The sequence below is a fragment of the Neoarius graeffei genome, chromosome 2 (assembly GCF_027579695.1).
Source record: "Neoarius graeffei isolate fNeoGra1 chromosome 2, fNeoGra1.pri, whole genome shotgun sequence".
NCBI lineage: Eukaryota > Metazoa > Chordata > Actinopteri > Siluriformes > Ariidae > Neoarius > Neoarius graeffei.
In genome coordinates this window covers 85,925,225-85,952,342 of record NC_083570.1, presented here as the reverse complement: position 1 = coordinate 85,952,342, position 27,118 = coordinate 85,925,225, and the positions used below count along the sequence as shown (strand labels likewise).

General features: G+C 40.5%; 1 protein-coding gene across 1 annotated transcript in view; it reads right to left on the bottom strand.

The window, feature by feature from the left end:
• The window catches only part of LOC132874181 (complexin-1), an 86,580-nt gene that overhangs the window by 6,029 nt on the left and 53,433 nt on the right, over positions 1-27,118 (bottom strand). The window contains exon 3 of the mRNA XM_060910163.1: positions 5,210-5,385. Within this exon, the coding sequence (XP_060766146.1) occupies positions 5,210-5,385 (176 nt within the window). The remainder of the gene's footprint in view (positions 1-5,209; positions 5,386-27,118) is intronic.

The following is a 27,118-nucleotide window of genomic DNA, read 5'->3' as shown; positions in this document are numbered from 1 at the left end:
CCTCAACAGATCAGAGGTCTTGCACGGGTTTTCAATAAGATGTGCAGAGCAGAGGAGAGACCACTTCGCCAGTCAATGTGCCCATGAACTTCTCGCAAAACGCGTCCAAATCTTTGCAGTTTGAACATTCTTGGACCATGAATGCAATGTTTGTCGTGTTGCTGCACCCGCCAGCAACACATCTACGTGGCATGGCGATAAATTAGCTCAAAATGGAGGATCAAAGTTGCAGTCAGCTCTGTGTTTTAGTATAGCGGAAATGGCGATGAGATGGATAGACTTCCTGTTGTGACGTTACAGACGTCAAGGTCATTCACTCAGACCGCTACCTATATAAATCACTTTAATCAGAAAAATTACTATTTTAGATTTATTGTTAACACTTATAACTATTCCTGTGCCATTCTTGAGGTCTCAAGGCATTTATAAATGAAAGTGAGGCCATGGCTCTGCGTATATGCTTTAAATCCTTCATGGAAAGAGTGTATAGACAGCCTATTTCTGTTTCCATCTTTAAAGCCATACTGTAAAAAAGGCTGTGTAGCAGTTTTATAGGGGAAGTCAAGGACAGTCAGTAGTCTTTTTGTCTAGAGCAAAATGATCAGCAAGGCTAAGCTGTCACTTCTCCCCTCCTCTGGATCACCACAGGCATCGCTAGGCCCTTTCCACCTGATACACAGACTATCACTCAGCAAATGTTTGTATGCTTACCTCAGTGCATGTCTCTCTTTAGCAACACAAATGTATCTATACGGTATGTACAACCGTGATTGCAAAAAAAAGTTGGGACGCTGTGTAAAATGTAAATAAAAACAGAATGCAATGCTTTGTAAATCCTTTCTGATCTATATTCAATTGAATACAATACAAAGACAAGATAGTTTGTGTTCAAACTAATAAATTATATTGTTTTTTGTAAATATACACTCTGAATTTGATGCCTGTAACACGTTCCAAAAAAGTTGGGACAGTGGCATGTTTACATCACCGTTTCTTTTAATAACGTTCAGTAAGTGTTTGGGAACTGAGAACAAGAATTGTTGAAGTTTTGAACGTGAAATTCTTTCCCGATCCTTCTTGATATATGACTTCAGTTGCTCAACAGTCCAGGGTCTCCATTGTTTTATTTTGTGGTTCATAAAGTACCACACATTTTCAATGGGAGGCAGGCAGGCCTGTTTAGCACCTGTACTCTTTTACTACGAAGCCACGCTGTTGTAACATGTGCAGGATGTGGCTTGGCATTGTCTTGTTGGATTAAGCAGGGAGATCCCTGAAAAACATTTTATTTGGATGGCAGCATTTTTGCTCCAAAACCTGTATGTATCTTTCAGCATTAATGGTGTCTTCAAAGATGTGCAAGTTACCCATGCCATGGGCACTAACACACCTCCATACCATCACAGATGCTGGCTTTTGAACTTTGTGCTGATAACAATATGGATGGTTCTTTTCCTTTTTAGCCTGGACGATACAACGTCCATGATTTCCAAAAACAATTTATGATGTGGATTCGTCAGACCACAGCACATTTTTCACTTTGCATGAGTCCATCTCAGATGAGCTCCGGCCAAGAGAATTTGGCAGCTTTTCTGGATGTTGTAGATGTATAGCTTTTGCTTTGCATGGTTGATGCAGTGATGAACTGTGTTTGCCGACAACGGTTTTCTGAAGTGTTCCTGAGCCCATGTAGTAATATCCTTTATACCATTATGTCAGTTTTTAAGGCAGTGCTGCCTTAGGACTCAAATGTCATGGGTGTTCAGTGTTGATTTTTGGCCTTGTCCCTTACATGTAGAGATTTCTCTGGATTCTCTGAATCTTTTGATGATATTATGGATTGTTGATGGTGAAATCTCTAAATTCCTTGCAATTGTAGATTGAGAAATATTGTTCTTAAACTGTTGAAGTATTTGCTCATGCAGTTTTTCACAAAATGGTGAACCTTGCCCCATCCTTGCTTGTGAATGACTGAGCCTTTCCAATTGCCAATGAACCTGTTTACCTGTATAATGTTCCAAACTGGTGTTTTTTGAGTATTCCACAACTTTTCCGGTCTTTTGTTGCCCGTCCCAACTTTTTTGGAATGTGTTGCAGGCATCAAATTCAGAATGAGTGTATATTTACAAAAACAATCAAGTGTATCAGTTAAAATATATTGTCTTTGTATTATATTCAATTGAATATACAGTGGTGCTTGAAAGTTTGTGAACCCTTTAGAATTTTCTATATTTCTGCATAAATATGACCTAAAACCTCATCAGATTTTCACACAAGTCCTAAAAGTAGATAAAGAGAACCCAGTTAAACAAATGAGACAAAAATATTATATTTGGTCATTTATTTATTGAGGAAAATTATGTATCTGTGAGTGGCAAAAAGTATGTGAACCTTTGCTTTCAGTATCTGGTGTGACCCCCTTGTGCAGCAATAACTGCAACTAAACATTTCCGGTAACTGTTGATCAGTCCTGCACACCGGCTTGGAGGAATTTTAGCCCATTCCTCTGTACAGAACAGCTTCAACTCTGGGATGTTGGTGGGTTTCCTCACATGAACTGCTCGCTTCAGGTCCTTCCACAACATTTCGATTGGATTAAGGTCAGGACATTGACTTGGCCATTCCAAAACATTAACTTTATTCTTTTTTAACCATTCTTTGGTAGAACGACTTGTGTGCTTAGGCTCGTTGTCTTGCTGCATGACCCACCTTCTCTTGAGATTCAGTTCATGGACCGATGTCCTGACATTTTCCTTTAGAATTCGCTGGTATAATTCAGAATTCATTGTTCGATCAATGACGGCAAGCTGTCCTGGCCCAGATATAGCAAAGCAGGCCCAAACCATGATACTACCACCACCATGTTTCACAGATGGGATAAGGTTCTTATGCTGGAATGCAGTGTTTTCATTTCTCCAAACATAACGCTTCTCATTTAAACCAAAAAGTCTATTTTGGTCTCATCTGTCCACAAAACATTTTTCCAATAGCATTCTGGCTTGTCCACGTGATCTTTAGCAAACTGAAGACGAGCAGCAATGTTCTTTTTGGAGAGTAGTGGCTTTCTCCTTGCAACCCTGCCATGCACACCATTGCTGTTCAGTGTTCTCCTGATGGTGGACTCATGAACATTAACATTAGCCAATATGAGAGAGGCCTTCAGTTGCTTAGAAGTTATCCTGGGGTCCTTTGTGACCTCACCGACTATACATAGTTTTCACTGACGTCACGGCATTCCGGGGAACGCCCTCCAGCCGCCATCTTGTGGGGCAAACAAAACGGACCATCGCTATTACCGGCTACGTTATCTCGGATGAATTTATGAAGTTATATAGTCAGTTTTCTAAAATAAAGATCAATGTCGGCAAAATCAAGCAAACGGAAGTATATAGATACATTGGACGACATCTCACGACAACGGTATGCAGCCAAACTGGTCTTGATTGGGGGAATTGACCCCTACGAAGTGGACAAAGATGCATTTTCAAGTGACTATGCAGGGCTGCCATCCATATCGTACCCTGATATTGTGAACTATTTCGTGAATAGTAAAAGTGCCTACACACTTGACGACCTCAAAGCATACAAGTCGCTGGAGTCATACAATTATTTTGTCTGTGGCTGGGTCCATGAAGTCCACCATATAAAAACAAGTGACAGTCGTGTCCTAATTACAGCCAAGGTATGTAAACATTGGAATTTTAGAGCTCTCAACACTGCATATAAATATGTGTGTGTATAACATCGAGTTGATTTAAATCGGAATTGATTTAAATCGGAAAGCTGCACACATTTGCGCGAAGCTGCACAAATGTGCGCAGCTTTCCGATTCACTGTTTTTTTTCTCATCCTTATACTTCCTATGTTTCATGGACTGTAATGGATTTGCAATTGATTGTTTATTTAAACAACTTACCACTTATAAAATGATCGGAGCAGACTTTGCTGTGTTTGGAAGGCTGATAATCCTTGCGGTTGATTCTCGCAAGCCATAGATTTCTCCTTTGTATGCTGAGTTTCTTTGTTTGCTCGCCTTCGTGCTCCCGTACAGTGGGAATTCCATAAAAGCTCCGCTTGACGTCATCAAGCGGAGCTATTACGGACCTATTATGGACCTATTACGACGGCCGTGAATACAACAGGTGTGCACCATTGCTAGCTTTAAATAGCCTGCTTGGGTTCTTTTGAAGACTTTGTACTCGCGCGTTACAATGTGTGCTCAGTGACCTGTACAGTAAGCTTGACCCGCAAGATGGCCACCACTAGGGAATCCCCGACTCTGTGATGTCATGTGAAAACTATGTATTACACACCTTGCTCTTGGAGTGATCTTTGTTGGTTGACCACTCCTGGGGAGGGTAACAATGGTCTTGAATTTCCTCCATTTGTACACAATCTGTCTGACTGTGGATTGGTGGAGTCCAAACTCTTTAGAAATGGTTTTGTAACCTTTTCCAGCCTGATGAGCATCAACAACACTTTTTCTGAGGTCCTCAGAAATCTCCTTTGTTTGTGCCATGATACACTTCCACAAACATGTGTTGTGAAGATCAGACTTTGATAGATCCCTGTTCTTTAAATAAAACAGGGTGCCCACTCACACCTGATTGTCATCCCATTGATTGAAAACACCTGACTCTCATTTCACCTTCAAATAACTGCTAATCCTAGAGGTTCACATACTTTTGCCACTGACAGATATGTAATATTGGATCATTTTCCTCAATAAATAAATGACCAAGTATAATATTTTTTGTCTCATTTGTTTAACTGGGTTCTCTTTATCTACTTTTAGGACTTGTGTGAAAACCTGATGATGTTTTAGGTCATATTTATACAGAAATATAGAAAATTCTAAAGGGTTCACAAACTTTCAAGCACCACTGTACATATTGAATATACCTACCTTGTAGGTAGAAAATGAATTGCCAATTGTTGCATTTTGTTTTTATTTACATTTTACACAGCATCCCAACTTTTTTGGAATCGGGGTTGTATGAGTTATAATATACTAGTAACCTTGAAGGTATGAGATAATATATATATAAATACATTGCACTATATTATGTGACCCCAGTTAATTGAGCTTTCTCAGTTATGGCTTTATCTTCAAAATATTATATTATACATGTATACAAATTATTATATAATTATTATCAAATATCTGAAACAGATTATACACTTGTAATAAGTTTCTTTTGCTTCTTACCTTATCTCTGATGCCCTGTCGGATTGACTCCCTTTCTGCCTCCATTCTTGCATACTTAGCCTTCCTCTCTTCCTCTTGCTGCCGGAGAGCCTCTTGTCTTTCCTCCTCCTTCTTCTCAGCATCAGGGTCCTTCTCTTCTTTTTCTCCCAGCATTTTGCCCATGTCTTTGGTTGCTCCTAATAAAACAGAAAAAACCCAACCCCAGATGAATCAAAGGATTTCAGATGACTAGATATAACAACACAATAAATCACCCTGTGAATTCCCTTTAACACGATCAGGATGGATAAAAAGAAAATAAATGAGCTACCTCCCTTATTCTGTGTCTTTTATATCCCCATACTGTGGCCACTGCTGTCTATTTCAGTGCAACAGCAGGACAGAAGGGACAATGGGTCAGAATAGTACAACGTTAACACAGTGAGAGAGATTGCAGGATGTGGACCATGCAGATAATAAGTTCTGATTATCTCAACCATCCATTCATCACAGACACAGCCATTGCTTGTTAATGTCCCTGAATGTGCACATTAGCAGCAGCTGTACGTGTTTTGGTGTAGTTCTTGACTGATGCTTGGACTACATTAGAGGAACGCCAGTTCTTTATAGGCTGCTGACTGTACCTAATCGTCTGCCATATTCCGTTCTAAACTGAAAGCTGAATATTGTACATGACAGAACATTTCTGGATAAATGGAAACTGTACTTTTCATCTATCACGGATCACAATCAATGTATTTGATGTTAATACGCACAGTATCAAACCTTTTTAAATATAATTTAAAGGTACTGACTTCAAAGTCATCTGAAATTTTCAGTGTTTTTATTGTGCATGGCATTTTCCTATGTCTCGCAAGAACAATATCATGCGAACAAGGATGCAATCATTTTGATGTGCTGAGGGTCGCTTTTCTCCATTTTGGGACCGTTTCCCTACCTCTTGAGGTAAACAGTATGGCTCTACAGAAACAGCCGAATGTGAGGAGCTTTAATTAATTAGCATAACTATGGAACCATGTCACACCAAGATGGTGATGTGCAGAAAACATTGTGACTCTACATCAACCTCGGAGAGTCTTGAGTCACATGGATGTAATTTGTGGTTGATGTTCATGAATAGATCCATGAATCAAAAGATGAATATATCTTTTCTCTGTTACTGCTTTTGTGTTATTGTTTCTTTCTCTGTAAGATCAAAACATTAGGTGTGTAACTCCATACTCGCTACCGTGGAGTCGAGCCCATGCATTCTAAGGCTAAGATAGCTAAGCACTAGCTAGAATGATTTAGTTATCCATCTAAAAAAATAACATGTCATATAACCTTGCTCGGGGCAGCACGGTGGTGTAGTGGTTAGCGCTGTCGCCTCACAGCAAGAAGGTCCGGGTTCGAGCCCCGTGGCCGGCGAGGGCCTTTCTGTGTGGAGTTTGCATGTTCTCCCCGTGTCCGTGTGGGTTTCCTCCGGGTGCTCCGGTTTCCCCCACAGTCCAAAGACATGCAGGTTAGGTTAACTGGTGACTCTAAATTGACTGTAGGTGTGAGTGTGAATGGTTGTCTGTGTCTATGTGTCAGCCCTGTGATGACCTGGCGACTTGTCCAGGGTGTACCCCGCCTTTCGCCCGTAGTCAGCTGGGATAGGCTCCAGCTTGCCTGCGACCCTGTAGAACAGGATAAAGCGGCTAGAGATCATGAGATGAGATGAAATAACCTTGCTCTATCTTGCAGTTGCACTCACTAGGCAAGCTTTCCTTTTCTTTTCCACTGGCTTTCACCTGGCGGGAGAGCGGAGTCTGCCATGTTTGCCCACGCTGATTTGTTTTGATTAAAAGTAGGTCAAATACGCCCCACAGTGGTCACGTGATATTGTTGCTCACATGCTCCTGCAATCTCCAGAATCGTAAAATGCGGGACGCATTTTATCTCAGCAAAACATTTACACATAGGATACATGTGCAACATCACAAAATCTCGAAACTCCAACAGCAATAGAAATAGAACATTTTTGCCCAGAACTCAACTTTGCAGTCAGCACCTTTAATCATGATAACAATTATACTAATAATACTAATGATTAACTGATTAAAATAATTCAAAACAAGGTCCTAATGACTTTCCACATTTTCACCCTTCTACAGATATATCCATAAATGATAATGGAATCTGATCAGTGTGGCAAGAATGGACGAGGGGGAAGAACATGCCTTTCATATTAAAAAGCATATTCATTTTTGCATCAGTAGAAAAATGGCTGAAATTTTCTTTTGAGATCGTAATCAGTTACATCACAGCAGTATGTGGAAGTCTGCCAGATGTCTCTCAGAATAACAGAACAATTTTGTTCAAATACTTTTTCGGGATTTTAAGTCAAGTCAATTGTATTTGTATAGCACTTTTAACAATAGACATTACTGCAAAGCAGCTTTACAGAAATATATGTGTCACACCATGGGATTTTTGTACCAGATGGTCTGTTTACAGAATGCGTAGAAACGGTGTTGAAAAGCACACGATATTTTGGACCATTTTTGCTGGCTGATCCAGTAATGATCAACGAATAATCACCTCAATAATGCCCCTATGGGATACATTTACTACTTTTAACATCATTCACGGCTGTATTGGACTGAGGCTGGTTCTAGAGGACTTGAGACAGGGACTTGTTTTAAATGACTACCGTGTAGTTACTGTCCAAAAATGCAAATGAGTCAACACTCGACAGCGTCCATTCGTTGTACATGGACTGACTGATTCTGAAGTCTGGTTTCCATGTTTTCAACACTGCATATTCAGAGATTAGAAACAATAAAAACACATTTTATGACTGACTATCTTGTATCAACAACAGTTCTAGTTTTGTTGGTAACATTTTGTACAGGGCGGCACGGTGGTGTAGTGGTTAGCGCTGTCGCCTCACAGCAAGAAGGTCCGGATTCAAGCCCCGTGGCTGGTGAGGGCCTTTCTGTGTGGAGTTTGCATGTTCTCCCCGTGTCCGCGTGGGTTTCCTCCGGGTGCTCTGGTTTCCCCCACAGTCCAAAGACATGCAGGTTAGGTTAACTGGTGACTCTAAATTGACCGTAGGTGTGAATGTGAGTGTGAATGGTTGTCTGTGTCTATGTGTCAGCCCTGTGATGACCTGGCGACTTGTCCAGGGTGTACCCCGCCTTTCACCCGTAGTCAGCTGGGATAGGCTCCAGCTTGCCTGCGACCCTGTAGAACAGGATAAAGCGGCTAGAGATAATGAGATGAGATGAGACATTTTGTACAGGTTAAATTTGGTCCCATGTTAGAAACAGAGTATTGGTGACTAATATTCTGACATCATTGGTACAGTGCCAAAAATGAATTTGGCATGGTGCCAAGCAATCAATGAGGCATCAAATTAAATTACCTATAGCGGTTTTGCAAATCCATAGTAAAAGTAGTGTCATTCTGGTTCAAAAATACACTTTAGACTTAGCTGAAACATCATGGACATTTTGAAGACTTTTTGCCTGGAAAATGGACCATTTTGGGTTGCATGCACATGATTTCATGTTAGATTTACAGTAACTTCCCTTGGTCATGGACATCACTAGGATTGCGAGATGGGGGGGCTTAGCCCCAGGAGTGTGTTCAGTCATGCATGCGCACGCCAAATTTTTTTTTTATTGCTCCTACATAGGCTTTGTCAATTATTCATTATCTGAAGAACATTTATCAGAATCTGTTATCTGGATCACTTTCTTTTTCTACCCTGCTATTTCTCTCCTAAGTCTTCAGGATAGCTTCTTTATATTAACAAAATAAGTCTAAATCAGTTCTAGAGGCTGGGGCTATGTTTATGAAGAAAGATGTTTGCAAATATCTCCATCAATGCATTTGGTAAAAATTAATTAGGTTATATTCCAAATAAAGCTATTTATTTCAGTCTGATGTACTGAACAGGAGACAACATAATGGTGTGGTGCTTTATTTAATTAGTTTAGTTACAACTAGCTTAGTTCAAAATCCTAGTGAAATCTGACAATACAGACAAATATGAATGTTTCTCAAACGTTTATTCTGCCAAATGAAAATACAGTATACCTTAACCCTTTGGGGGACACTTAGTTTTCAGAGCAGATATCAAACAAATAAATAAGCTTAAACTGATAGTGAAGTTTAGAAAGAAAAATTGCTCACCATTTCTGTCCTATCTCAAAAACAGCTTTCATTATTTAAGTGCTAGCTAGAGCTACTTTACGAGATGGGCTAAAACACAAAGAAAAAAATAACTAAGGTCTTACTTGATCTTACTTAGTTTTGCCCAAAATATAAGTTGTCATAAGTTGTCAAGTTGTACAACAGCATCACAGGAAAGATGAACATCCTTGAGACTATTTCACAGTACGCAGCTACATTCTTATAAACTCAATGTGTACATCTGACTGAGTCTTACGTAACAGAGTTTTAATGTAACAGTGATGTTAGAGAACAGAGGAGGAAATGTCTTTAAATCAACAATTAAAGACAAAATTACAGTATATAACTAAGTAGAAGAACTTATAATACAGAAAGTCAACTATCCATTCTCATCGCTGTTGTGACACTGTTGTGAGCTCTGTGCCCACTTTGCTCTACTTTGTGGGTAGAAGCATCAAAGAATGCCTTCTGTTTTTCAGAGTGGCAAAACGATCTAACTGTTCCTCACTCACTCTCTTAAAAAATGGTCGTATATCCATCTAGCCAATGAACTGAAAGGACACATTAAATCTTCTCTCGCCATAACTATTGCTACTAATGGCATTTAGTTTTCATTCGCAATAGTTGAAGAACATACCAATACACAGATGGGACAGAATATAGAAAGCTGTCAAGTTTAACTGTTCACGCTAATATTGGCTAACATTTTCCATAAAGTTCAATTTAGCTGCCATAATGTTAAAAGGGACAAGTAGCCTACAACATCACATTTTCTTCCCCTTAGATAAACGTAGGTAACATTAAGCAATTAACAATGACTGACATCAACTTACAATCTCTTGTTCACTGTATCATTCACTGCGAATTAAGTCCTCTTCTTCTCTTAACAACTCTGCTGACCTCAGGAACGTAACGTTACAGCAAGTAGACCTAATAACATACAGCTCCCACCTGAACCGTGCATGCCCGCCTACCTGGCTATGCTGGGAAACATAACGATAATTTTATTCGTGTCGTAGCTAGAACTTGTAGACATATTATTGTTTGACTCGTTTTCTTGCTGGTTTGTGTTATGTGCAAGTCTGCACTATTTTCAATATATATATATATACACTGAAAATTATAGGGGGGCTTGGGAACATTTTAGGGGGGCTTAAGCCCCCCCTAAAATGGACCTAATGACGTCCATGCCCTCGGTCCAATTTCACTTTGGTTGGTTTGTATTTCCTGCATACGGAGGCTTAATTGTGTAATGCAGCAGGTATAACTCAAAATCCATAATCTGAGCATCTGGTATGAAAATCTGGTGGACTGACACATATAAATTCCAGATATAATTTTTTTAAACATTTGAATTTATAAATGTATCCCTGATGAGCAAACCTGAGGCAACAATGGCAAGGAAAAACTCCCTGAGAGGACATGAGGAAGACACCTTCAGGAGAACAAGATTCTAAAGGGAACTCATCGTCCTCATTTGGCTGATTTTAGCCCATTTTCTTTCAGTTTGGTTATTTACAAATTCTCACACACTAGATAATACTCTACAATGCAAAAGCTGCTGATCAGAGCTGGTTAAGCACATACTTCCTCTGAGCAATGTGAAGCCAGCCACCACAACTTTTCAAACTGCTGCTCAAGCTGCGCAGCTGAATATGCTTGGAAGAATGAGCCAACTGCCCTCTTCCACATTCATGAGCTCACTAATGTCTCTGATTATTAAGTGTAGTTAGGCTTAATTGTTAAGTTAGGCTTTTTGGGGGAAGCCATGACCAAATGGTTAGGAAACAGCTTTGGGACCAAAAGGTCACTGGTTCATTTTCCTGGATCAGCAGGATTGGCTCAAGTGCCCTTGAGCAAGGCACCTAACCCCCAACTGCTCTGGCAAGTGTAGTGGCATACCTTGTGTCTGATTAGCCAAAGAAAAACTGATGATGCGATTATCAGTTCGGGCAAGAACCCGACCATAATAATAATAATAATAATAATAATAATAATAATAAGGCTTAACAGGGGAGAAAGTAATGCCATCACTCACACATTAAGAGAGCACGTCCAGTTTCTTGGCCTTGCAACCATGGATGGCTGTGATATCATTGAGGTTCAGCTTCTGCATTTCACTATAATAAATTGTGTGTTAGCCGTTCGACATAAGATTTAGTATGGGCTTTGAGACATTCTGGAATATTCCTGTGTTCTGAAATATTCTTCCATAAACAGCTTGCAATACATTTTTTCCTCAACTTGTGCAGACAGCAAACTTAAGTAGCGCTTCACTTTACACTATATAGCTTATAGATATCTTTGGATTTTCCACTTTTAAGGTGTATGCTGGAAAATATGTATTTAAAAAGTTGTCCTTGAAGTTTTGCTTGTTATGTGTTTGCAGGTGGAAAACATCCTCTTATGCAGCATTTTAACTCATTTTGCCTTCTCTGATAGCACACACTACTTCACCATCCACTCCTCCACACTCCATCGTTCTGAAAGTCAGACCAAGCAAAGTGCCCCTCTCTCTGGAGGATGTAGTGAGGACATATCTATCTCTACTATATATTCACTGAAATTGCGAATAGGAAGATCTCGCTAGAATGTTTCAACAAGCAGTTGAATTCAATTTGTATAGCTCTGTTAGCAATATACATTGTGTCACCAAGCATGTAGATCCCTCATGAGTGAGCCAGAGGCAACAGTGGCAAAGGCAAAACTCCCTGAGACAACAGGAGGAAGAAAACTTGAGACTCTAAAAATGGAACCCATCATTGTCTGGGTGACACCGGATAGTGTGATTATAAATCATTACAGTATACAGTTGTAGCAAACATGTCAGAACAGATCAATGTAGATTTATTCAGGCAACTCATATCAAACTGCAAGTGCTTCAACAGAATCAGGATATATAGCTGAACTTGGTAATATAGCTGCGTTTCAGTGAGGTATGTGTTTATGAGATCATAACCAGTACCATTTTTTATCACTGTAATGAAAAACTTTTGAAACTGTAAAAACTTCAGATGCTATATGTTTTATAGAAACAAAGGTATGGGTTTTTACTGTTTTACTGTGATACCACTACACTATTTTTTATATATATATATATATATATATATATATATATATATATATATATATAGGGCGGCACGGTGGTGTAGTGGTTAGCGCTGTCGCCTCACAGCAAGAAGGTCCTGGGTTCGAGCCCCGGGGCCGGCGAGGGCCTTTCTGTGCGGAGTTTGCATGTTCTCCCCGTGTCCGCGTGGGTTTCCTCCGGGTGCTCCGGTTTCCCCCACAGTCCAAAGACATGCAGGTTAGGTTAACTGGTGACTCTAAATTGACCGTAGGTGTGAATGTGAGTGTGAATGGTTGTCTGTGTCTATGTGTCAGCCCTGCGATGACCTGGCGACTTGTCCAGGGTGTACCCTGCCTCTCGCCCATAGTCAGCTGGGATAGGCTCCAGCTTGCCTGCGACCCTGTAGAAGGATAAAGCGGCTAGAGATAATGAGATGAGATGAGATGAGTAAGGTTACAAAGACAGAAGTCTCGTTCACACACACATATTCCTCACCATTGTTCCCTTTACTGGTTTCAAATGGTTTCAAAGTTTTTATATCAGAGAGCTGTTGAATTCTCAAATCTGACTGGTCAGAATGTGTAGATTAATTTTCTCTAGCATGGCTTCGATAGTAGTGCATAGTAATGTTCTCATGCGAATACTTTATTGTTTCTATAGCAACAACACACAGGGATTTGTATGGTGGACACTACATAAATAGATGTGTGTAATTGTTGATATGGTGAAACTTTCTGAAAGATGTTTATTTAGCATTTTGGGAAGGATTCTCCTCTTTATAACATTCAAAGGTAGAGCTGTAACTTTTTTTTTTTTTGCTTTATTAACTTCAGGAGGGAAAACAGAGAGGGTCACAGAATGACTGTTTATGATTGTTATAACAAGTGATAATGGGAATTAACTTGTTTCATGGATGTTCCACAACATTAAACAGAATTATAAATGGATCAAGGGTATAACATGTCATTCTTTAATTCACAGGAAACTGATGTGGTGTAAGTAGAATAAATCACTTTGCTGTTAAAAAAATAAACAGTTACAAGTAGAGTTGCAAGGACTGAAATATTGTGTTGTAACAGATAAAGCCTGGACGCGCTGGATCAATGTTAAAACTCATGGTCCATAATGAATATGAGCACATTCATATAAAAGAGACACATATTAATATTTAACAATTATTCACCAAAGGTGAAGTGAATATCAGTGAATAATAACTGAGAGGAATTTGAGGTTATTATTTAAATAATACTGGCTGGCTTTTTTCATGGTATATCAGATATATTCCATTTAGCTAGCATGATATTGAACAAGTCAAAGACGAGTAGCTGAATGGAATATATCTGATATACCATGAAAAAAGCCAGCCAATATTATTATTATTATTATTTTTATTATTATTATACATACATTTGATGGAACAATTATAGATTTTACAAAAAAGTTAAGAACAGGGGGTAACTTAACAATATTGAATGCTGATTCTGATTGAATGTAATTCAACGTTCTGTCAATCCAATGTACAAAGTCAAAGCTCTAACAATAAAAATGGTACAAGTCCAAAGACCCTGAACAACAACCCAACTTATATACAAGCTATATCCAGGTTGACACTTCAAGTTCAAAATTACTTTTGGTAGTAGTTAATTGTTACATTGCAATTGTTCAAAACAAAAGGGCTTTGCTGAGTGAAGTCCACGAGTGAAGTCCTCTTGTTCTCCAAGTAGAACTTTGACAATATTTCTGCTACTGCTCTCTTTCCCAGTTTTTCAATGTCCATTGGTCTGTTTTTCTCTTGTAAATATGCATGAAGAATATCCAGTAAATTTTAGTAGCCTTTCGGATGTTCAGCACATCTGTCTCTTTCAAAACTCTCTTTCAAAATACATCTTCCGCTTTAAATCTTCCACTTTTAATGAAGCAAACCTCGCGGCCATGTTTGTGTACAAACTGTCATAGTCACTCGCTAGTGCAGAAGTTTTATGTCTCCAATGTGTCTCTTTTCCAGCTTTACAATGTCCATTGGTATGTTTTTCTTTTGTAAATATGCGTGAAGAATATATAATGAAGTTTTGGTAGCCGTTTGGGTGTTCAGCGTGTCTTTAGTTTCAGTTTTCAGTTTATTTATTTAGTGCTTAAACCTAGCACTGGATCTTCTCTCTTTCCTGGCTGACAGAAAAATTATTGTGTGCATGTGCAGCAGAAAAGTTTTGTCATTGGATCTTCACATGAGCACCAATGTGTGACATTGTGTTGTCTTGACAACGTGCAATATTATAACAATTTTGCATGCTCATTCTCCATTGGGTAGAATGGCGTAATACATGGAGGATAAGCGATATGATAACAATATTGCATGCCATCAATAAACCCACTAGAATTGAATACAATACATGTTTTTATTCCATGGAAAAAGTGGCCCGTATGTATAATAATCACCGATATTCACTGAGCCTGAGGTGGATAATTGTTTTAGTATAAATACACAAGTGATGATTTTTAAAAAAATAATCTTAAAAAATAATTTATTTCAAACTTCAAAAGTGGCATGTAAATATAATGTGCGCAGACTTGTGTCACTTATCTATCCCAACTCATATAAAATACTGTTTTGAAACAAAACAAAGACATTTGAAATCAAAAACATTTATTTCAATAAAATAAATCACAATTCCATCTTTGAATAGTTTTACACCAAACTTCAGAGCATCTTTAGTGAACAACATTTTCTTTCATCATTTGTAATTCTTCCTCACTTACAGTAATGAAGCAATTGGCCGCCATTTTGTTGAGTCACTGGAGGAGATTATTGAGAAATAATCAGCACACATGATTTCCTATAATCAACTCCATATTTATATTAAAAAATAAACATCAATATAAAAAATAAATACAAATATTAAGTATTTTTAAATATAAATATAAGTATACACTCAGCTTTTAGAGGAGTTAGGCATGAATAGAAACATTCTCAAATCCTAAGTGACACCATACTGGGTTGCTTTCTTATACGATTGGATTTTTGTTATGAGCAGCATCCTGAATGCCATTAGCAACCTCTGGGTCTGAAATGCCAAAATTCATTCCCTGTGGTCCACATTTTGTCTGAGGAGAGCCAACACATGAAGTGTTCCTTGGATAATCTTGCATCACAGACATTTTGCTCAGATATATGATGAGCACAAAAATGTGGCATGCAGTCACACCATTTCAGTGTCCAGAAGTTGCAGTCATGAAGCTGGGGAAGGCAGGGCAATTGTTCCTGAGAGTTAAGTATCCAGAGTATCCAAAAAGAGACAGAAAGTGCCTGTTTTGCTAAAAAGAATAATTTCTAGCTTATTTGTTTTTGCGCTTGCCTATGCTTTGTTAAGCAACCAAACAAAATTGACTTGGTTAATGAGAAAAAATCCCTCTGCACACATAAACCAAGTGTGTGTTTATACACCAAGCTAATTGTGTGGGTGGGTGTGCATGTGTGTGTGAGTGTGTATGCATATGTTGCCATTCTCAATACATCTTTGCACTTACTTGCATTCCTGATGATTATACTTGCACTGCAGTTTTCTCCTGTCTGAGCTTCTAGATGTTTCATTATCTGTTTTTAATTAAGGCCGTTCTCTCCTGCATCGCTATCTCTCTGCCGTGCAGCGCTCCTAATCTGAGCTCTTAAGGCTAATTAGCTCAAGTGATCGTGACAGAGTCGCCATGCCGCCAAGTGAGACAGCTGTGTCCCAGAAGCCTTTGCGACACTGCAATGGAGATCTGTGCTGCCAACTGTGCAGGAACTCAGCAAGTGGTTCAGTCAGGCACAGTAAGCTCACCCTGTGATCTGTGTACAGCAAGCCGCTAGCTGGTTTAAACCTAAAAAGCCTGGGACTGCTTTGCTAACTGTACTACAATTAACACAGATGATAGAATGCTTTATTTTGGTTTTCAAATGAGTTCAGAGTAATTTATTTGTGTACAAAGATTGGAAAGAGTTATAACTGATTTTTTTTTTTTTTTAAGAAATGGAGGAGCTAAAAATCTTTTGGAGAGTTCCAAAATATGCTGAACACGCAACAGGCAAGAATTATTGCATCATTAAAAAGAATAAGAGCCATGTTTTAATATGCAAATGCAGGTGATGCAGCACAGATTTTGCAATTTTTACAATTTTGCATATTCATAGACTCAAGATTTCCTGATGAAACTCTAAAAACTGCAGATGCTGTACATATTACACTTCATCAGTGTCAGGATATATAGCTGAACTTGGTAATATACAGTGGTGCTTGAAAGTCTGTGAACCCTTTAGAATTTTCTATATTTCTGCATAAAGATGACCTAAAACATCATCAGATTTTCACACAAGTCCTAAAAGTAGATAAAGAGAACCCAGTTAAACAAATGAGACAAAAATTTTATACTTGGTCATTTATTTATTGAGGAAAATGATCCAATATTACATATCTGTGAGTGGCAAAAGTATGTGAACCTTTGCTTGCAGTATCTGGTGTGACTCCCTTGTGCAGCAATAACTGCAACTAAACGTTTCTGTTAACTGTTGATCAGTCCTGCACACCAGTTTGGATGAATTTTAGCCCATTCCTCCATACAGAACAGCTTCAACTCTGGGATGTTGGTGGGTTTCCTCACATGAACTGCTCGCTTCAGGTCTTTCCACAACATTTCGATTGGATCAAGGTCAGGACTTTGACTTGGCCATTCCAAAACATTAACTTTATTCTTCTTTAACCATTCTTTGGTAGAATGGCTTTGTGCTTAGGGTCGTTGTCTTGCTGCATGACCCACCTTCTCTTGAGATTCAGTTCATGGACAGATGTCCTGACATTTTCCTTTAGAATTTGCTGGTAAAATTCAGAATTCATTGTTCCATCAATGATGACAAGCCGTCCTGGCCCAGATGCAGCAAAGCAGGCCCAAACCATGATACTACCACCACCATGTCTCACAGATGGGATAAGGTTCTTATGGTGGAATGTAGTGTTTTCCTTTCTCCAAACAAAACGCTTCTCATTTAAACCAAAAAGTTCTATTTTGGTCTCATCCATCCACAAAACATTTTTCCAATAGCCTTCTGGCTTGTCCGCATGATCTTTAGCAAACTGCAGATGAGCAGCAATGTTCTTTTTGGAGAGCAGTGATTTTCTCCTTGTAACCCTGCCACGCACACCATTGTTGTTTAGTGTTCTCCTGATGGTGGACTCATGAACATTAACATTAGCCAATGTAAGAGAGGCCTTCATTTGCATAGAAGTTACCCTGGGGTCTTTTGTGACCTTGCCAACTATTACACACCTTCCTCTTGGAGTGATCTTTGTTGGTCGACCACTCCTGGGGAGGGTAACAATGGTCTTGAATTTCCTCCATTTGTACACAATCTGTCTGACTGTGGCTTGGTGGAGTCCAAACTCTTTAGAGATGGTTTTGTAACCTTTTCCAGCCTGATGAGCATCAACAACACTTTTTCTGAGGTCCTCAGAAATCTCATTTGTTCATGCCATGATACACTTCCACAAACATGTGTTGTGAAGATGAGACTTTGATAGATCCCTGTTCTTTAAATAAAACAGGGTGCCCACTCACACCTGATTGTCATCCCATTAATTGAAAACACCTGACTCTATTTTCACCTTCAAATTAACTGCTAATCCTAGAGGTTCACATACTTTTGCCACTCACAGATATGTAATATTGGATCATTTTCCTCAATAAATAAATAACCAAGTATAATATTTTTGTCTCATTTGTTTAACTGGGTTCTCTTTATCTACTTGTAGGACTTGTGTGAAAATCTGATAATGTTTTAGGTCATATTGATGCAGAAAATTTGAACATTCTAAAGCGTTCACAAACTTTCAAGCACCACTGTAGCTGCATTTCAATGTGATTAATGTGATGTGCTTCTCATATCACAACTGTCACTACCACTGTAATGTAAAACTTGTGAAACTGTTAAAACTGCTGATGCTGTATGTTTGATAGAATTACAGAGCTGTTACTGTGGCTTATGTTGCATGGTTGTGCTTTAGTGTGATTAACAGCTGGACAAGAGACACCACTGCACAACTACAGATGATTTGTTTGTCTCGAGGGATAGTACAATTAGAAGGACTGAAATATTCTATTGTACTAAATCAAGGCTGGGTAACTTTGAGCTTGATCAATATTCTAAACACCCAGGCCATATCGCAAGCAAAACAGTGTTTCTTGGGTATTGTACTGTTATCTTTTTATGTCGGACCACCATTTATTTATTATTTATTTACAGCTTTATCCTGGTCAGGGTAGCGGCACGGTGGTGTAGTGGTTAGCGCTGTCGCCTCACAGCAAGAAGGTTCCAGGTTCGAACCCAGCGGCTGGCAAGGGCCTTTCTGTGTGGAGTTTGCATGTTCTCCCCGTGTCTGCATGGGTTTCTTCCAGGTGCTCTGGTTTTCCCCACAGTTCAAAGACATGCAGTTAGGTTAACGTGGGGTGGCCTTGGGCTGAGGTGCCCTTGAGCAAGGTACCTAACCCCTGACTGCTCCCCGGGAGCTCTGGTGTGGCTGCCCACTGCTCTGGGTGTGTGTGTGCGTGTGTTCACTGCTTCATATGGGTTAAATGCAGAGGATGAATTTCACTGTGCGTGAATTGTGCATGTGACAAATAAAGGTTTCTTCTAGCAGTGGCTCTGGATCTCTGTATCACAGGTGCAAAATCATGCCAGTCCATCTCAGCACACAATTTATTATTGAATGTTAATTGGAAAAATAAATCTAAACACCCAGTAGCCAGCTAAGCCTCTTTCACACTCAATTTCTACAACATTGTTCCTTTTACCAGTTTCAAATGGTTTCAAATTCTTTCTATCATAGAGCTGTCGAATTCTCAAATCTGATGGGTCAGAATGTATTGACTTGGCTCTGACATAGTGCCCAGTAATGTGCTCATGCTTATACTTTATTGTTTCTATAGCAACAACATACACAGGGATTTGTACGGTGGACACTCCACATAAACAGACCCATAAAATGTGTGTAATTATTGATATGATGAAGTTTTATAAAAAGATGTTTATTTGGCAGCAGCACAGTTGTGTAGTGGTTAGCACTGTCGCCTCACAGCGAGAAGGTTCTGGGTTCGAGCCCAGTGACTGACGAGGGCCTTTCTGTGTGAAGTTTGCGTGTTCTCCTCGTGTCTGCATGGGTTTCCTCCGGGTGCTCCGGTTTCCCCCAAAGATATGCAGGTTAGGCTAATCGGTACCTCTAAATTGACGGTAGGTGTGAGTGTGAATGGTTGTGTGTCTCTATGTGTCAGCCCTGGGATGACCTGGCGACTTGTCCAGGGTGTACCCCGCCTCTCGGCCATAGTCAGCTGGGATAGGCTCCAGCTTGCCTGTGACCCTGAACTGGATAAGCAGTGATGGATGTTTATTTAGCATTTTTGTAAGGAATCTCCAGTGTAAGCACTTTATAACAGTCAAAGGTAGAGCTGTAACTTTACATTGTCACTTATGAGACTGTCTTTCAGACAAAGCTCTTGGTCATTTCTTGGTAACATGATAAGCTGTGTGTGTTTTTATTTTTAAATAATTTCAAGAGAGAAAAAAGAGGGGCTTGTGACAGAATGACAACATTATACATAATTACAAATGGATAAAATGTATGTCATTTTTTAATTAATAGGAAATTGATAGTGTTGGGGAAATATTGTAGTTTAAGTGGAATAAACACTTTGGAACATGCTGTTATTGAAAAATAATCAACTTTGGGGTGGTAACTGTAACTCCACTTCATGGATTATTGATTATTGATTATTTTTCTATAACTGCATGCCACATTGTGTTTAATTCTATACATAACACTCTTCCAGACCAACTGAGTTGAAGCTTCAATCCTTGGAAGGCTTTCTCGATGCTCAATCTATGTAAGAATGATGGCGTAGTGTGTATATTTTGAAACTTCAAGGGTATTTTCTACAAGCCACACGTGTCCATCTATCAAGACTTTAAAATAGTTAGATGGGAGGAAGAGATACTCCATTTTGAAAGAGCTCTGACCAAGATTTAAAATGGCCCGCATTATGCAAAAAGCTGCAGTGTATGTGTGACAGTGTGTGAGAGGATAAAAGTGAGAAAGTGATGGAACTGGTATGCTCAATGGCTCGCATGCCCTTGAGCCTTTGTGTGTCTGTGTGTGTGTGCGTGTGCGTGCGCGCGTGCACACGCATGCCCGCCCAGTGCGAGAGTGTGGGTGGAGGAGAACAAACTGTGCCACTCTGTGTGAGCATGCATGAGAAGAAAAAAGTGAGCACAAAATGTATGCATTGGTGAACACTTCTTTGCTTCCAAATGTGTCCATGCATTCCAAGTGTGTGTGTGTGTGTGTGTGTGCGCGCACGCGCACGTGTGTATCGCACACGCGCGTGTGTGTGTGAGTGAAGGTCGTGGCTATGCACTGAAGGACGCTGAAAGGTGCAGTGAAATCCCTGCGGAGCTGAGACATGCATGTGGAGCTGCGGGAGAAGCGCAAGGACTCTGTGTTCTGTCTTCTCCATCTGTCATTTAGTGACACCTGCTCTAGGAGCAGAGCCCAGCACCCCACCTTGCCTTCCCACAGAGACATCAACTTCTCTCTTTGTAGTAGAAAATAAACTACACTGCAACCTACAGCACATTTACCCATGTCTTAAACCCATGTAAAGACACCCTGTAAGTGTAGGTGAGTTAGTCTTCGACTTTCAATATAACATCATGGGTACAAATCAGTTAGAATGCATTAAGAGAGGTCAAACAGATCACAGTTTTTCTTATGACCTAATTTGTAGGAATTTACTCATAATAATGTCTAGCTGTCATCTTTCCACTTGCCATTTCCTTACTCAAATGTGGCCCTAAAACCATCTTTTTGGCATTTTACCACATTTCCCCCTTCCTGTATACTTTATTTAGTCATTGCAAATTCATAGTCATTGCACTGTTGCTGTGAGGCGACAGTGCTAACCACTATACCGCCTGGTAAGACAAGTCATCAATAAGTAATGTCACTTTAATAGTTCCATTGATTTAATAGTACCCTTGTCAGCCACTGGGCTCGAACCCAGAACCTTCTTGCTGTGAGGCGACAGTGAGTGCTCTAGTATATGGTACAAAAGATGTCCTTTCCGACACCCAGAGAATGTTCCAAGAATGTGTTCTTGCAACTCTAGAAATATGACCAATATGAGCATTACCGAATGTCCTTTCATTGTCATAATTGTAGTCAATTCATATATAGAATCTGTTACAATAGTACCTTCCTAGCACTTTTAGCTAGGAATAAGATGCTAGATTATTATTAATGGGATGCCCCTTGTGGCGGCACGGTGGTGTAGTGGTTAGCGCTGTCGCCTCACAGCAAGAAGGTCCTGGGTTCGAGCCCCGGGGCCGGCAAGGGCCTTTCTGTGTGGAGTTTGCATGTTCTCCCCGTGTCCGCGTGGGTTTCCTCCGGGTGCTCCGGTTTCCCCCACAGTCCAAAGACATGCAGGTTAGGTTAACTGGTGACTCTAAATTGACAGTAGGTGTGAGTGTGAATGGTTGTCTGTGTCTATGTGTCAGCCCTGTGATGACCTGGCGACTTGTCCAGGGTGTACCCCGCCTTTTGCCCGTAGTCAGCTGGGATAGGCTCCAGCTTGCCTGCGACCCTGTAGAACAGGATAAAGCGGCTAGAGATGATGAGATGAGATGAGATGCCCCTTGTTAGCTAGTTTTGTATTCTTAGGAATAAGGAGAACTTATAAGGAGTCAGTAAGACCTGACTCTTGTTGACTGTGGTGTTTTTCAGGACAGTGATTTAGTGTTAAAAGACACCCTTAGCTTGATATGGATCTGTTTAGTGAGGCACAGAGAGAGAGAGCTGACCAACAGAAAGTGCCTGAGTGCCTTGAGTGTTTTATATGAACACAGAGACTAGACTACATATACACTGTAGGTTGTCTTACTAAACCTCTCTAGGGGAAATGGAATGAAATGCCAAGAGCTACGTCATGGAAGATTTCTTTGCTATCATTACCCACAGCCAGAACACAAAGTGCTGCTAATATGGACCTGATGGCAGGGCCTATTATTATATCTCTGATGGTGTACATCATTTTACAGCTGTAACTCCCTGGCATCTACTAGGCAGGGATGCACAGTGGCCATTTCAGCCACTACAGAATTTCCTGGAAGTAATAAAGCACATATTATCTACTATTTATTACTATTAATTTGAGTATTATTTTTATTATATAACAATCTTAGTCAAAGTACAAAAAATTAGACTTAACTGAAAGAATGGGGTAAATCTTATACAAATGAAGATAGGAATCAAAATGATACTTCTTCAGTGTTCTGCCTGATGGCTTCAGCCATCAAAGTTTCTAGGGAAGACATACAGTAGTGGTTTCCCGTTGCCTTCTACTGGATTATTATAGAGGTTTTCTCCTCTCAACCATTCACACCTATGGACAATTTAAAGTAGCCAGTTAACCTAACTGCATGTCTTTGGACTGTGGGGGAAACCAGAGCACCCAGAGGAAACCCACACAGACATGGGGAGAACATGCAAACTCTACACAGAAAGGCCCCGACCAGCCACTGGGCTCAAACCCACAACCTTCTTGCTGAGAGGTGACAGTGCTAACCACTACACCACTGTGCTGCCCCAAAATTATACTGGGTGAATGCAATTATGTCACAGTCTGGCCCAGGGTTTCCAGGTTCTGAGCCAGGGTTTGCTTCTGGTGACTGGTGTGCTGTGTGTTACCAGTTACTCCACTCCAAGTTTTACCCAAGACCTGCTCTGCCTGCTCCTACTCTGTGGCCAGTCCCACCTGCTGCTGATTAGTTAATCAGCAACAGTACTTTAACTCAGTCTTGAGATTCACTCTTTGTGGAGTTATTTTCTTTTCTATACTATGTTCTTTTTGGTTATTTTTCCTGGACTCTAGGTCATGTGTGAGTTTTTGCCTTTTTGTGTTTTGGTCTACAGACTTTTGCCTGACTGGAACTTTGCTCTGATTTCTGTTTTTGACCTGTGTGGCACTTTGCTCAACCTCGGAACTTTCTTCTGAGCCATGAACACTGTTAATGTGCTGTGCCTCAACTTCTGCTTGGACTGTGCAATGACAGTGTATGCCAGTATCTGCCCTTTTCTCTGTTACCATTGAGAATTTATTACATTGCATGGCATTTAGCAGACACTCTTACCCAGAGCGATGTACAACAAGTGCAAAAGTCAGGTACAAGAAATACTGAACTTCTAGACAAGAAAGTTCTAGTGCCAACTGAACAAGTGACAGAATAACACTAAGTGTAATATTCTGTTGAAATACCAACAGTCAGCAAACAGCCAAGGAAAACAAAATTCAATCATACAAATGAGCTGACAAAGTACAACTAAATAGAGGAAACTAAATCTCCAACGGCTAACCCCAGGCTAGACAGTACACAGCCTGGGTTGGTCAAGACCGCTATGCACTTGCACAGTGGGCAGGGAAGCAGGGGAGAAGTGCAGCCTGAAGAGGTGAGTCTTCAGTCTGCACTTGAAGGTGGGCAGGGAGTTGGCAGTTCTGACCTCAATGGGAAGGTCATTCCACCAAAAGGGAGCCCGGACAAACAGCTTCTTCACACTGTGCAGGAGCGGAGAGGAGGAGTGGCCAAACGACCAGTATTTATTTATGTTAAGACACATTAAAGCCATCCTGTTTTCAGAACTGTTTTTGAGTCTGGTTTTGGGTTTAAATCTGCCCATTTGGCCGTAGGCTGTGATAAATTATACTCAAGTAATTCAAAATTCCTTTGGTGGATCACTACCTTGTCATGGTCAGGGGCTTCTATGCATCTTCTATGCATCTAAGACCTAGGGATCTATACCTGGTAGGCAGGGCCACCCATGCCAGACAGGTCAAAGGGTAGAAGCCATACAAAATATGGTCTCTGGTCCTCCAGGTTGGAAGTTGAACATTGGGCTAACAACCCCATCCTGTAGAAAAAAAACCCTTTATTACAGAAGCAGTGATGAAGAATAAATCTACATGTGTGTGTGAAGACCTTCCAAAGTTATCGCAAGTATGACTGAACGGTGAAAGCTGAGAGGAAGCTACTAGCACAAAGATGGAAGTCCTGAGTACTAAGTGCAAGACCAGTGCAATGCCTGCTGATTGTGATGGGACACATGAATGTCAAGGTGGGAAATGACCACACACACTTGGAGAGAGCCATGAGGAAACATGGATGTGGTGCCAGAAATGAGAATGGAGAGAAGCTTGTAGAACTGTGTTTTGAAAAAACCTTGTGATGGGTGTAACACTTCCCATACCATGACATTCATAAGGTGATGTGGTGCTCATTCAACAGTAGGGACAGCAACCCGATTGACCTCCTGCTGATTAACGGCACATGGAGAGACTTTCTACTCAATGTCAAAGCAAGGAAAGTGGCTGATTTTGGAAGCAACCATTTCCTGATTGTAGCAGTCATGATAAGGAAGTTGCAGAGTGCAGGATGCAGTTCTGTGGTGCTCAAACACTTCAATGTAGAGAAACTGCAAGAGCACAAGGTGAGGGGTACCTTCATCCTCCAGGTTTCAGGCCCTGGCAGACATGGAAAATGTCAGTGAACTAGACACAGATGCCATCAACAAGAAGTGGAAAATTGTGAGAACAGTGCATGAGAAGAGCAGTGAAGCCTGTCTGTGGCTCAAAGAGAGAAAGAGGAAAGAATGGATAAGACCAGATATGCAGCAAGCCATTTAAGAAAAAAGGGACTTGAAAAAGAAGCTAATAAGTACCACATTGGAGAGCCTGCCAAAAGACACAAGCAGCAGTACAGGAATGGATCAGAAGGTCAAGTGAATGGCTAGAGCTGATAAGAGGACACTCCTGAATGACCTCACTAGTGAGACAGAGGAAGCAGCTGGGAAAGGAGAGCATGGCAGAGTCTACAAGATTACCAAGATGATCTGCTGCAAGTTCTGTGGCACCAGTGATGTCCTTATTAAAGCCAAAGAGGGGAAACTCTTGATGATGGCAAGAGACCAGGAAGCACATTGGGCAGATAACTTTAGAGTAATTCTGAACAGGCCACCACCAGTTGAAGAGATTGATGTAAAGGAAGCAGAAGTGGACCTGGACATCAATATTGTTCCACCAGAAAAGCAAGAGATCCTTGCAGCCATTGAGTCTCTGAAGAATGGTAAAGCCCCTAGGCAGGACAATCTGAATTCCAAGCTTTTTAAGGGAGACACGTAACTTTCCACAGACATCCTGAAAACCCTATTCAGAGCAGTCTGGGAGGGAAAAGAAAGTGCTGGATGATTGTACCAAAGGCATCATTGTTGAAATTCCATTGCAGTAAAATTCCTTTGCAGCTTATAATGACTGCAACAACTGGTGAGGCATAACACACTTGCTAGTACAAAGCAAGATCCTGGCAAATATCATCTTAACAGATCTCTGAAGCAGTGGATGCACAGCTGGGAAAAGAGCAGGTAAAGAAAGAGGATGCACCAACCAGATCTTTGCTCAGTGTAACATCATTGAACAGTGCACAGAGTGGCAGAGACAAGTGTTCATCAACTTTTTTGACTTCCAATAGGCATTTGACAACATTCATAGGGATGGCCTTTGCTGCATCCTGAGAGCATATGGAGTACCAGTGGAAATGACCCTCATCAAGAGCTTTTATGCAAACTCAGCTGCAGCATAGGGAACAGTGACATTTGCTTCGAAGTGGGTACAGGGGTGAGACAGAGCTGTGCAATGCCTGCCGTCCTTTTTAACCTTGTCACCAATTGGGTTATGTGACATATGACAGAAGATGATCCAAGGGACATCAGATGGTCTCTCTTCACAACACTATAAGATCTTGATTTTGCCAATGACTTTGTTGTCCCACACCCACTGACATATGCAGGATAAAACGTGTCGACTCAAAAGTTTTACTCAGAAAGTAGGACTATAGATCAGCTGGACTAAGAATGAGGTCATGAGCCTCAATATCAACAATGCAGCACCAGTCACAGTGGAAGAAGAAGACTTATCAATGACAGACAGCTTCACATGCTTGGTCAGTATAGTCCAATAAGATGGCAGGCTCAACAAAGTAAGGAATGTCTTCTGTAGCATGAACAGTGTATGGAGGTCATCACAGTATAACACCCACACCAAACTGTAGCTATACCAGGGAAAAATTGAAATAGCAAGCCACTTCAAATCCTGCCAGAATGTCCCGAATGTGCCTCGAATGAGCCGGAATGCCATTGGAATGAAAATTCTTCGTATATTCCGGGATATTCGAAGTACATTCTAAGTATTCGAGCTGCATTCTCTTTGAATTCTTAGACGTTCGAAACATATTCGGCGGCTATTCCGGGAGCATTCTGACTGCATTTGAGGTGAATTCGTACAGCATTCAAGGCACCTTCCGACCAGACTTCAGGTGGTATTCGGGCAGCAATCGAACCGTGCTCGTACGGCATTCGAAGTGCATTTTTAATATTCTTACTGCATTCTAATAGCATTCTAGGTATTCATGCAGTGTTTCAACTACATTTGAACTGCATTCGAAAGCTAATACACCCGGAATGTGCAAGAATCATTCGAGGCGGGTTCAAAGCGCATTCTAAGTATTTGGACAGCATTCTTACAAAGCTGTAAGAATATTGGTCAATTTGAAATTCCCG